The sequence below is a fragment of the Chinchilla lanigera genome, unplaced genomic scaffold (genome assembly GCF_000276665.1).
Source record: "Chinchilla lanigera isolate Chin_1 unplaced genomic scaffold, ChiLan1.0 scaffold00125, whole genome shotgun sequence".
Taxonomy (NCBI): Eukaryota; Metazoa; Chordata; class Mammalia; order Rodentia; family Chinchillidae; genus Chinchilla; species Chinchilla lanigera.
The window spans coordinates 4,357,061-4,371,040 of NW_004955526.1; the positions used below are offsets into that span (position 1 = coordinate 4,357,061).

The following is a 13,980-nucleotide window of genomic DNA, read 5'->3' on the forward strand; positions in this document are numbered from 1 at the left end:
ATAAGAGTCAACAGGGAGAAACCAGGCTGTCATCCATGTTTTGCTTTTACCCTAACTTTATTGTGATAATCACAAGAAATACCTTTGAACTGGACAAATCTCTGAAGAATATTGAAACCACTTTCCCAATCAAGCTATGGTGAAATCACTGTCAAAATCTGAAAATTAACTGTGCCTATTAAAATGTGAGGAATTTCAATTATGCAAACAAGAGCTCAGACATACCCAAGGGACGATGCATGGCAATAGTATTCTCCAGATTCAAGTAAAATCAGTCAAGAAGACAACTCCTTGGGTAGCACATTACATGATGTATTTATAACATTTAACTCTTTGATTATAGGTTTATATGTGAAAAATCAGGATATTTTAAGTCTTACTTGAAAAAAATTGAGCCAGTAGTTATTAATAGCTTAGCCTGGGACTGCTTTCCATCTTAGATATTTTAACTTATATTTTTATAGAGAAAAAGTCTGTGAAATGTCTTCTAATTGTAAAACTTCATGTTTTTAGAAGTCATCCTTCCTAATAAAGGCTAAATGAATATTTTTAATAGATGAAATTGTGTTGGTCCCCCCCAGAACATGTTTGAATACTACCAGATTCTTAAATCTGCAGAATTTCCCGGGGTAGACATAGGACGTAGCCCTTAAGTGAGCGCAGCACTCTGCTCTTCAAGTGCCTTTTATCATGTACTAACACAAAAATTGGAGCTTGCTAACTATAAAACTAGAGCTGAAGTCATTGTTGCCTAATGACATGAGGAAAGTACTTCTTATACATATATAACACTCTAAGCAAAAGGTAACTTAACCTAGGTTGCTACATTGGAAGAATATTAAATATATGGAAGGTAACAATAACCCTGGATACCAGTGAATGAACTGGGATTTCTGCTTTGAGCCTCAGCAAATCAAAACAAAAAAATGGTGAATCAAAATTCTAAAAGTCTACTTTAGGAAAGAAAATTGTGGAGTTTGTATTTGTAAAATGTTTACAGATTCTTGGTTGAAGACACAACGTAAATATCTATTCCAATTATAGACAGGACAGATCCTACTGAAATAGACGCCTGAGCTCTAAAGTATATTGTGCGTAATGGAATTGGATGTAATTAATTCACTGTCATTTGCTGAAGCTGGAGATAAGGATGTGATTTTCTTTGGCACAGAAGTATTTACTCAGAGAACTCAGGTTATGCCCTATGGCAGCTTCAGGTTCTTGCAAAATTCCAGCATTTTTTGACACTCTTGTTTGCTTTAATGGGCAACTGGGGACCTTAGATTTCTAGACGCTGCTGTGAGAACATTTAAATTAGTCAATCAAGCTTTTCAACAGAAATTCTGAAGCTCTCACAGATTCACTATCTGTGCAAAAGTAGCATCTTGTGGTCAATTCCAGTAATTAGCTCCTCTGTTGGTAGGACTTGGGAGACACAGTGAGATTTTTGTAAAAGTTTTATCTGAAAATTTTATTACTTAGCTTAGCACTCATTTTTTAATAATTTCAAACAACTTTTAGAAGTTTGCCACACCCAAAGGGTGCAAACTGGGCTGCCCTTCAAAAAAGCACTCTTAAAACTACTTAAGAGAATTGAAAGAATATTCTGTACAAGGATATTATTGCTGGTATGATCTAGTGTTTTCAAGGGCACTTTCTCAAATGAGGATAAAATGGTAACAGTTATCTAAATGTTACTCCTTTTATTAAAAACAATCTTAACTTATTTTAAATCTGTCATATTAAATAATTAATATTGTGATTGCGTGATGAATTCAAGAAAATAAAGTCTTCTGCAGTAGTGACAGCACAGACTGCCATCCCTGGGTCCTTCGGCATGAGTGGCACACGTGTCCTTCCACACCAGTTTCCTCCTGAATCTCTAGTTCTAATTTCTGCAAATGTAGAATTAGACGAGCATACCTAAATTTATTTTTCACTCCAAGCCAAGCCTCACACTTATCATAACAAATAAACAAGTGAGAGTTTTCACTCTTACTCTTCACAGGCAGAAGTGAATGGTGTAGATTCATCCAATCTTGGCAGGAGAGCACAAGGCAAGCTGTAATAATACAGCTGCTGAGAGGTACACAAAGTCTACTCATGATTTAGCGGAGAGTAAATGGTGAAATTGAAAATTTGACTGAAATAAACTACTTAAGAAGGAAATGCTCTCACTCAATGGTTTTTGTATATTAAAACATTTTGATTATTATCTTTATTTTAAAAGATTTTTCTGGAGTTTAAAGGAGTTATTTCATATTTTTTATCCATTTTAAATTGCTGTGTAATGTTTGTAATAGCAAAAAATTGGAAGCAACTTAAATTTCCAACAAGAAAAGCGTGGTGGAATATATCTGTAGTATATATATATATATATAATATATATATTATATATATACATATTTATATTATATATCTGAGAGCTCAAACTTGAGAAGAAACAAACATCTGAATCCTTTGCCCACTGTGCCTTATCTGTGTTTTTTTGTTGGATAACAAATCCTCATAAGCTACAAAGTTCTTTGTAAAAGAAAAATAACAGAAGCTATTCCGTGCATCCATCATGGGTTAAAATAAGAGAATGCAGCATGACCTATCCAGTGATTCCACATGGTAGATGTTCATGGTCAGTTAATTTCCTTGTTTCCAGTGGATGGAATGTTATAGTGGAGAAAAATAAATTTTGGATCAGTCTGATCATCTTACAAAGTTGAATGATATTAACAATACCAGAATTACATCGTTATCATCATCACATCTTTACTACCCTTGCTATTATTATTAATGTTTTTTAAAGCCATGGCATTGTTCCAGAAGGTACAAATACTCCTATGTCCTCTAAGTTTCCCACCCATGTATCGTCATACTTTTCTACTGTAGGACAGGCTTCTCAGGCGGGAAAGAGCTCAGTGTGGCATCTAAAAATCAATTCCAAGGCTTCAACTCTTGCTCACACATGGATATACATAAACAGGGACCATCTTGGTTCAGTAATTTAGGGACAGCCTTTCAAAAGGAGACAGACAGACACTAATTTAATTTGTGGGAAAGCCCATTTTCACAAGTCTCTAAACAGCACAGGTGTTAGAATTACTACTGCTAGTGATTATTAACCAGGAGCAAAGCAGATAGCTCTGCTTTCATTTTGGAAAATATCTGCCTTTTAATATTTAAAAAGGTCAATTTTGGTCAACTTCAAAAAAGATGAAGTAAAAAGATCAGGACTCTCAGAACAATGATAAAAATATTTCCATATAAAGATATAAACTTGCCAGGCATGGTGGCACATGCCTGTAACCCCGACACTTGGGAGGCTGAGACAAAAGGATCTACACAAGTTTGAGGCCAGCCTGGGCTACATAGTGAGTTCAAGGCTAGCCTGAACTGCACAGCAAGGTCCTATCTCAAAAAGAAAAAAAAAAAAAAAAAAAAAAAAAAAAAAACCAATAAATTAAATAAAAAATAAATAAGGATACAAATTTAAATCAGTCTTCCTTCAGGAGAACTGAACTCTGGAATGCCTGCATTCCGAGAATCTTCTTCAGCACAAGGTCCAAGGTATCCCGTACATGGGCTCTACTGGTGATACTAGGACTTTCATTTGCCTGCATGCTGCCTCCTCCTCTCTGGATGGAGAGATTGGAAAATATAAAACCCTCAGGTGGACACAGCCCAGCAAGAAAGGAATTTTCACTCTCCACCCCTGCTCTCTAGGCAGGAAGCCAAGATTACTCAGAAGGGACTGCCTCCCTTTTCTTCCCATTTCTCACAGCATGAAATGAGAGCCAAGTCATCCTTCATCTGGGGGTTAGATAATTGGATAATGATGGACTGAGAGCGCAATCTCCTCCTCCAATTGGCACAGCATAAAGATTTCATCTTGTGTGCAGTCCAGCCTAGGCCCTGGTTGCTGGACTGCTTCAGACTGATCCAGGCGCAGCAGAGAGCAGCGGGCAGGTTGGCAGTGTACGCCAGTGGTTTTTACCGTGCCTTAAATATGCTGTCCTGGCCCAAGCCCTGCAAATCACCGAGTGTTAATTGTGCCATTAGCAAATGCAAGGCGCTGTGAGAGACGCTTTCCAAGCCTGCTCAAATATAAGTACCCTTGGGGGGTGTTTTTCTTAAAAATGGAGGTCTTTCAAAATTTTTCTGCAAAGTTATTTTAAAATACAAAAATTATTTATTATTGACAATCAGATTTCTTGGCTTCATCCTCAGAAGTACTAAATCAGAAGCTCCCCAAATGGCTATAATATGTCAGAGAGCTCCAAAACCGGTGTCTTTGAGGCGACCAGGATAACTCGTATTACAACCACTTTAAACACTCTTTAATTGGAACCCCACAAATGGCAAAATGCAGTGTACTTGTGGGTCATCAGATCAATTTTTATGGATCATGACCAAGATATATTTTTAAGTAAAATAGAGAAGTTTAAGGTGCACCACACCTACGAAAGTTACTTATTGCCTAATGAATCTTCTTTTGAGGTACAAACCTATATGTATATATCTTTAGATGCATATCTAGATCTCTATCAGCATTTATCTATTTATATGTCTATATCTGTATATTAGTATCTAGGAAGAGAAACTATGTGTGCATCACAATGAAAACATGTATGTTTTACTCCATGACAGCAGCCAGATACATGTGAAATTAAATGATCGAAAGTAAATGCTTCCCGCTGCACTTGTAGTGCCTCTTCACTATAAACTGCCAACTCTTCACTGTAAATTAGAAATTGGGCCTGCTCAGCCTTCCTTTCTCTTCCTTCAGAAGGTGACATTTCATTGCCATCTTTTCATGGACACATGTCATAATTCTCTGTTCAATGTCCTTCAAATTAATACATTGGATTTTAGTGTTAGAGTCCAAACAGATGGTGCTTTTATATTGTGAATGTTATCTAGTTATTCTTTCTTTACAGAGAAAAAGATGAGAGGAAATGGGTTTGCATGGCAGTTAGAAGGACTTCAGCCAGATATAATGAAAAATTTCCTGGTACCCATGACAGTACAGGTTACAGTGAGTCACAGGGAGTGTGAAATTTTGTACTCTGTAAGTCTGTGGGAATCAGATTCTTTTCTGTCTGGAATTCCATAGATGTAAGCCAGTCTGAAGGGCAGGGAGTGGTCTTCGAGGCCTACAGTGCCATTTTTGCCCCGCATAGCTGAGACATCGTTGTGAAACACCAAATACAGCTCCATAAGCCCAGCTGCATAAATGAGGAGCAATCGCGCTGCATACTGGAGCGGAAGCAGTAGTGAAACACAGGAGGGAGGTTTATTATTGTGCAGGTCAACCGTGCCTGGCAGGCTGGTTTAACATCCCCATAAGCCATTTCGTTTCTCTGGGTCTCGTTATTTCATTACCAGATGAAAATAGAATAATATGTTCCTCACAGTTATGGAAATAAAGTAAACATATGATCAGCCCCCCACAGGGCCTGACAAATATAAGAACTTAGTAACTTTAATATTACCTTTTCCTTTAAAATGTTAGACTCTGAGCAGTTTTTTAAGAGCCCTCATTCATAACAGAGTTCTTAGTTATGCCCTTGCCAATTATTTCTGAAACCAGAAATCTTTATTCCCAGTTTGACAAATATTCAGTCATGTTTTATTTTGGATTGGAAAGACACATTAGAATTTGGTCCCTCAGTCTCTCTCTCTCTCTCTCTCTCTCTCTCTCTCTCTCTCTCTTTCTTTCTCTCTCTCTTCTCTCTCAGCCTAAAACCCTTATTCTTATTCTTTCTTACACTGATGGAAATGTCAGGAGTGTTCCTCTTCTGCTTAGTGAAAGAGGGAAAGAAAATACACAGCGAAGATTATATACACATCATTTTTACTGGATGATAAGAATCAGTTCATTTTAGTAAGCTTTGTAAAAAATTTAGTTTAATAATCATCTTTTACTTCTCTCAGAAATTACTGGTCAAAATGCATCTGTTCAATATTTAAAAATTTTTTATATGTCTGTTGCAGAAATGCGACGCTGGATTCTTTCGCGCCTTCTCGGGAGAGTGTTTGCCCTGTGACTGTAACGGTAATTCCAACGAATGTTCTGATGGCTCTGGATTCTGTGTGGTAAGTTGGAGACACCCAGGAGCAAATTGCTAATCAAGGCTTTTCTCCCCGTTCAGTGTTTCCTGCAGAACATGTCAAATAAACGCCTTCTGATTCTGAGTGGCCACCAAGGCGTTGGCAGGAGCGGCACAAGCTGGAGGGGCTCCTGCCTCCCCACCTGGGTGGCTGGCCTCCTGCTGCAGGCCAGTGGTGATGGGACTGAAAATAATACACAGAGGAGAGAGCCATCCCTCCAGATTCCTCTGTAATAGTATAGTTTGCCATATGTTCAGCTTCATCCTATGTAAAGAAAGAGACTAAAACAGTTGTTGCATAGCCTATTATGGATTGTAAGATAATCACGTCTATAGGTCAAAATTAGTTAAAGAGGAAAAGACAGGTTTGAACCAAGTAGCCAGTGAAGAATATAGCATTGCCCATGTGGTCTTTGTAGTTCTATGTTCCAGCCCCAAAGAGGCTTTTTCCCTTAACTGAAATCAGTTTCCCAGCTGACTGTTTGTCAGGGAAGCATCATATCTTGATGAAAACTGAGAAGTGTTCTACCAAGCACTTGCTACATCGTTCTCATTGTCCCTGAAGGAACTGACGGCTTAGTAAAGATAGGCATTGAAATATTTGCAGAAGTAGCTTCCACAGAAGTCATAGGAGAGATTTTTAAGTTCTTTTACCCTAGTATCATGTTTTCTCTCATGAGCCGTATGATATGGCAGGAAAATTCAATTCTTAACATGGCAAAAGATCCTTTGTCAAATTTCAAGAGTAATTTCACTTGTGCTACAAGAATACTTCTTTCATACACTAAAGTGCCCCTCCTAAACAGATAAGGTTTATTTTAAATGGCTTCTAAGGTGTGTACCTGGTTTTGTTTTAGTTACACTCCACTTTAAGCTGCAAATTAGAGCCCTCATTTATTTTAAATCTAGAAGTTGTAATTTGTCTAGCGACAGAGAACTAAGTAGCAAAATACTAAATTTTGCTGTCTCTTTGTGGCGTTTATTTGGTCCTGATATTTGTTTTCCCCTCCCCCACATTCTTAAATAACCCTTATACCCAGGATGTCCTCCTCAGCAACGTAGGCACAAGCAGCTGCCAGTCTACCCCTTTCTAATGCTTCCATCTCCGGTTTCCTGTTATTTTAATCGCAATGACATTTTTTTAAAATCCATGCATACACTTGAACTAATAATGAACATCTCTGGTGATTTGACAAATTAAAGGCTCTTTGGTGTCTGGTTTATTAAACTATAAAACAGTAGGGACCAGCATGCCCATCAGCAGCCACTAAGCAACTGGTAAGACAAAAGACTGAATGAATGAAAGAGGACCAGAGTCCCTTCTGCTGCTGCCTGTCAAGAATAACGATGGTATCAGAGTAGGCGCCACCATGGTTTCATCTCTGACCTAGACATGAGCTTCTGAAAGGAGCAGTCAGTGTGAAATACGTCCCCAGTTTCTGGGACATATGGGTTCTAGTCCATACTTGAGGGTGAGTTAGGATTTCAAACACTTACGTACTCATCCAGAGAAGTTGCCAATCTTCCTGCAACTATTTCAATCCAAGACAAAAGATGCAAACAAAAAGTAATAGTCATTCTTTCATCTTTAATGATGTTTCTCCCATATTAACCTATCCAAATAGAAATATCTTTTTTCCATAATCACATTAACAAAAAACCTCATTGTGAAAAAAAAAAAAAATCTTAGATATACATGGTGTTTGAAATACAAAGTGAAAATTATCCACAACTCTATCTCCTAGAGAGGCATATATGTGTATTCTTTTAAATATGATTTTTAAAGAAAAAGATGTAAGTTGCATTTAATTAAAAGCAAATGAAGGAGGAGAAAAGGTTTGCAAATATACAAATAATATTTTGTCACTTATTTGGCAAATACATGAAGTCTATTCACAATGGAATCAAACTCATGTTTTTCCACTGCTTGGCATTTCTGTTCCAGCCCCAGTAGTGCAGACCTAGGTTTATTGGGTCCTATCTTGTGATTCCAGCTCATTTTTACTTCTCAAGTTGCCAGAAAAATAGAGACACCAACTCTAGCACTTTCTTGCAGCTTACTGTGATTGCTAGTATTTCAGTAAGCTTTTGTTTTGTTTTGTTTTGTTTTGCATGGTACTAGGGGTTGAACCCAGAACTCTCATGCTGTGTAATTCTCAATCCTTGTTTGAGACAATGTCTTGCTAAATCACTGGTTGCCCAGGCTAGGCTCAAACTTGCAATCCCCATGTCTCAGCCTCCTACAGTACTAGAATTATAGGTGTGCACCACCACACCCAGCTTCAGTCAGTTCTGGTAGGTTCCCCAACAGCTTATGTCTCCCAACAGCCATAAGTAAAAAAAAAGGAAGCCTTTCTTTTACTTTAATTTATCTTGTTCTGTTTTTATTTTCAAGACATCAAGAGTGCTTTATTTGCCTTGTTCACTCCCCCTTGCTTCTCATTTTTCCTATTTCATTATCAATTTGAATTGATGCACTGAAGGTTTAATTTATAGACTGATCCTAACTACTTGGTGAAGTAAGCCATTCAGCAACAAAATATGGAGTAGACCCAGTTATCATACTATTTTAGATATCAGACAAACAAAAAGACCTCTTCACTAGTGCAACACCAAGTTTTCAAATACCAAAATGTATAAATGGAGAATGGCTTAGAATTATATGATGCAGTGTATGCTTTCTAAGCATCCACTTTACATCATATCAGAAATGTAGCATCTTGGTCAAGGTTTTCAGCTGAGTTGGCTGGGTGGGACCCCGCTAAAGGCCAAGCAACTCTAGTCGATGCGACTGACTCTCTTGAACGGTTCTAGAGGGACACAGAAGATGGAAATTGCAAAGTAGGTGGAAGCAGACAGGTGGCTGGTGGCAGGAGTGCTTGGGCACAGCCAGTCCACATTTTATTGCAGCTGCAGAGGGTGGGTGACAGGGAACCAGGAAGGGGCTGAGTCAAGTCAGTCACCATGTAAAGCACTGAAGCTCCATGATTTGGAGAAAGCCAGTGGCTGGAAGGAGAGTGGAGCAAATTGTGACTTGAAATTCACCACTGGTAAAGGCTCCTCAGCCTCCTTTTGATTAAGGATTGATTTATCTATCGATTTAACCAATCTACCTGGCAAATACCTTTCGAGCATTACCTCTGTGCCAGACCCTCTTCCTGGCTTGAAATGAAATGTCTCCCACTGTGTGAGCTGAGGAGCTGTAGGAAATCATACCCACTGGAAAACGCTGGTGGATCTCACAACCCCTTGAAGCTCAAGGGGCCAGGAGCATTGGAGCTCTAGAAACATGTGCAGAAGTTTCTGTCCACTTGGGGACAATCAAAGAGAAAAGAGGTTCCAGGATTTGTGTCAACATTTCAAAAAAAATGTGTTTCCTAAATCTGAATCAAATATTCAAATTTTTAAAAGAGCTACAAAAATATAATTGAAATCTAAAAAGAGCACATGAAGCTGTTATATATTTATATCTGGCTGGTGATTTTATTGTTTCCTTTTCACTTTTGAATAATATATACTTGCCTACATTTTCTACAACTGCCTGTAGTAATTTTATGAATAAAAATATAGAAATAGTCAAATGGACTTTTCATCTCCCTAAACACAATGGAGAGGAAAGTAAACCAATAGAAAGCTAACCAAAACCCTACTCAAGAGAATAAAGTTGTATGTCTAATGTCTGCAGGTACTAACATTTTCCTCATTTTAAACTCTTCTGTAGTATGTGTGAAGGGCAGAAATCAACCATGTATATGTCTCTCTGAGACATATGAGCATGTGTGACCAAAAGCCTGCAGACTTATTTGGTGTTTCAGATGAAAAAGAAATTGAATATAGAGACCTCTTATTTGCAGTTATAAAATTGGTAGCTAAATCAAGTGCACAATCTGTATGTTAAAGTTCTGGCAATCTTTCAATCTATTGCAAATGGGAAAATCTGAACTTTTCCAAATAGCGATCAGCTTGGTTCTATCATAGCTAATATTCTAAAACAAAGTTGGAAAATGTATTACGTAAAGAATACTAAGGAAGGGTAGTTTGGTCAAATCTCACATTGCTTTGTGTCCAACAACGTAAGAATATTAACAGGAAAGGAAAGCAGGTCAGAAGTTCTCCATACATTGTGTACCCTCCCTGTGACAACCAGAACTTGTTCCTCCTCTTGTGTCCCCCACCCAGTTAATGACAGCACCGTTCTGCTGGGTCTCTGATGTTTGGAGACCCCAGATACCTCATTGGTTCCCATTTACTTATCCCTAACATCAGTTTGACTCCAAATCCTAAAGTCTGAACTAGAAGACAGCATCCTCCTCTCTATATCCTGCTGCTAGTACCTTACTTGAGGAGTAAGGTAGTAACCCCTTGTGACTGCTGCCCCAGCTTCCCAAATGTGTACTGTCCTTCCTCTAATTTGTCTCCTGACCACAATGAAGAAGTCTTCAAAAACACCTCCAAATCAGAGGATTCTTCTTTCTAAAATCCTCTGGGAGTTTCTGCTCCAACCACAATGAGCACACAACCACTTAAACCCACTCTGTGCTTTCACACTCTGTGCTATGGATTATTCCCAGGAGAGATTTCTTACAGGGTTACTTCAAAGCCTAGATCAAATGTTCACTTCCACTAAGCACCCAGCTCCTTCAAGAAGATCTAGAAGGTTCATTTCCTTCATCTTTAGCAGACATGTACTTTATACACACTTCAGTCATAGCTCTGAACACACAATATTAGTCTTGGTTTACCACTGTTTGTTTCACAAGTCTGTGAGCTCCTCAAAGGGAGGAAGGAAGTCTTTACGTTAACAGTTGCAGCTCATTCGTCAGACGGGCTAATATCTAGACTATATAAAGAACTCACAAAAATTAGACTCCTCCCAAAATAGAATGGCTTTCATCAACAAATCAAATAATAACAGATGCTTTGAGGCTACGGGGGTGGGGTGGGGAAGGAACCCTTCTGTGTTGATGGTGAGGATGTAAATTAGTACAAGCACTATGGAAATCAGTATGGCAATTCCTCAAAACACTAAAACCAGAAATTTTACTTGACCCACTATGCCTCTCCTAGTATCTTCCCAGAAGAATTAAAGATATCACATTAAGGCCAGGGATGTCACTCAGTGGCAAAGCACCTGCCTGCCAAGCACAGGGTCCTGAGTTTGATTCCTGGTACCAAAAAAAAAAAAGGAAACAGGGAAAAAATCACATTACAGTGATACATGTATGACCATGTTCATAGCAGCACAATTCAAAATAGCTAAACATTGGAAATGGCTTATATGCCCATCAACAGATGACTGGATTAAGAAAATGTGGCATTTATACACAGTGGAATACTATTCTGCCATCAAGAAGAATAAGTCTGAGTTGTTTGTAGGAAAATGGATGTACCTAACTTACTGTTTAGTGAAATAAATCACACACACAAGCTTAAATATTATATGGTTTCTCTTATAGGTGAAACCCACATATAGATAAAGAGCAAAATAAAAGATAGGTAATAGGAAAAAAGGAAGCTTCATAGAGGAGTTCTTGGTTTATTAATCAAAACAGATTTTATTTCTGTATTTTGTGGTGTTTGTACTATCTGACCACTTTTTAAAAGTATCTTTGCTATAGATGTCACAAACCAGTCTTCTCTCCCTGTTCATGATGTAAGTTTGTATTTTTGTCAATTAAATAAACCTTTGGATATGAAAAAATAAATATAAAAGCACAAAATAATAAGCGCAGCTCATTTTTCTACATGATAGATGCTTAATCCAGATTTGTTAAGTGAATGAATGCATTGATAACTAAAATAATAAAATAATCTAAGTGCAAACATCTTTAAATTTGTAATTTAAGGAATACTTGAGTTACTCCTTTATTGCAGTAAGATGTACTCTCTTGTGCTAAAGACTTGGGCTCAGGCTCAACCCTGGGCTTGTTCCATCTTTAAATGGAGTGAGTTTTATTTAAAGAGAAACTTTTCCCCACACTGAGAGAGACGGAGGCAGGAAAATAGTGAGTTCAAATGCTGCCTGGACAGCTTAACAAGACTCTGAAAATACAAAGTAAAATGATTTAGGGATATAGCTCAGTGGTATAGAACCCCAGGATTCAGTCTCAGTACTGCTAAATAATAAATAAGTAAATAAACTCCTCCCCACAGCAACATATTATTTATTGTTGTCATTTGTGTTTTCTCTTTTTTAAATAACAAAGTATGGAAGGTAAGGAGGAAGTTTGCAATCTCAGGGTAAAAGTTTTTCAGAGTAAGGAAAAACTGACAGGCCATCTAACCTAAATCTTCATTTTACAGGTGAGGGAATAGAGACCCACTAAGGTTTAGTGACTTGTTCAAAGTCAATCGGCTAGGACATTTAAGAGCTAAGGCTCTTTCTCCCTGTCTCCAGCACTTTCTTCTGACAAACTCCAGAATGTACACCAGTGGCTTCCAGGGAGTTTCATAACAACTCCTTAAAAAAAAAAAAGCAGATGAAGAAAATCAGCATTTGCACTCTGATCTTTGAGAGGCTGGAAGAGATTTGGTGGTTTGTCCTTGACGGTGATTGTTCCCTGTAGCTACCGCAGCAGAATTAAAGCTCTAAAAAGAAATTCAAAGTACCCATAAAGGGGCAGAACTGAGAATTAGATCATTTTGGATCTTACAAGCTGCTTCAGGCACAAACGATGGCCTAACATCTTACAGTGAGCCTGTTTCTTCTACACAGATGGGCTTCATCTGTCAATCAAGGGCTCAGTCAAACTTGACCCCAGTCTACAAGCGGCCCTGCCAGGTTGCTCATGGCTTAGGTTCATGGCAGTTGGGTAAGGCTCATTAGTTTTCCCTGGGATGACAGATTCCCATCAGTTTTGAGCATGCCTTTGGTGCATGTTAATTTTTTTACATGCTGCAGACACAGTTCACTGATTCATCTTTTTCTCCTTTCCCTTCATTTACTTCCCCAACAAATATTTCCTGAAGGCTAATACTAAGAACTGTAAGGGAAATATTTAAACAGTGTCATATCTGCATAGCATACTTTTTTTTCAAAGTTCTCATTGGTCTGACAGTCTGAACTAGCCCCTAAATTCTATGCTGACACAATTATAACCAGGGTCCATATGATCAAGTACTCAGAGAGTGTTCCATCAGGATAGTCTTTTGCCCACATTACGGTTCCTTCCTTTTGACTACTGTGTTGTTTTTCATTTAAAGTTCAAACTGTTAGTAAAATTCTATCAGTCGTTTTTCTGTTGCCAGGATAAAATGTCTGATGTACACAAATTAAAAGAGATGTTTTCATTGGCTCACAGTTCAAGAGGTTTCTGTCCACAGTCGACAGGCTTCAAGACAGAAACAGGACAGAAATGGCAGAGAGGATTAAAGCTGTCCACCTCATGGCAACCAGAAAGCAGAGTGAGAGGAAAAAGTCCAAGAGGAAGGAACCAGGACCAGCTATTCTGCAGGGTTATGCTCAGACACACCTAGAAATGTGCTTTACTAATCTCTTAGGCACCTTTTAAACGAATTGAATTGACAGCCAACATTAATCATCACAAAAATATTCTGATACCTTCTGATGCACTCTATGCTTGTTTTCTCTAGCAATTTTTAAGAAGCAGTACACTGAGATCTAGAGCCTTGGGCTGGGGATTTAGCTCAGCGGCACAGTGCCTGCCTGGCAAGTGCAAGGTCGTGAGTTTAATTCCTGGTACCAGAAGAAAAACAAATCAAAACAAAAAAAAAAGAGAGATCTAGAGCACAGTTGCGTGAATCTGTGTCACACTGGGCAATTTACTTAACCATCTGTACCTCTATCTCAATATAAGTAATATGGGGGCTGGGGATTTAGCTCAGCGGCAAAGCGCCTGCCTGGCAAGCGCAAGGT

The 13,980-nt window shown here is 38.3% G+C and overlaps 1 protein-coding gene across 1 annotated transcript in view; it reads left to right on the top strand.

The window, feature by feature from the left end:
* Nucleotides 1-13,980, top strand: part of Lama4 (laminin, alpha 4) — a gene marked incomplete at its 5' end in the record, with an annotated part of 135,423 nt that overhangs the window by 26,673 nt on the left and 94,770 nt on the right. The window contains 1 exon segment of the mRNA XM_005409785.2: nt 5,989-6,090. Within this exon segment, the coding sequence (XP_005409842.2) occupies nt 5,989-6,090 (102 nt within the window).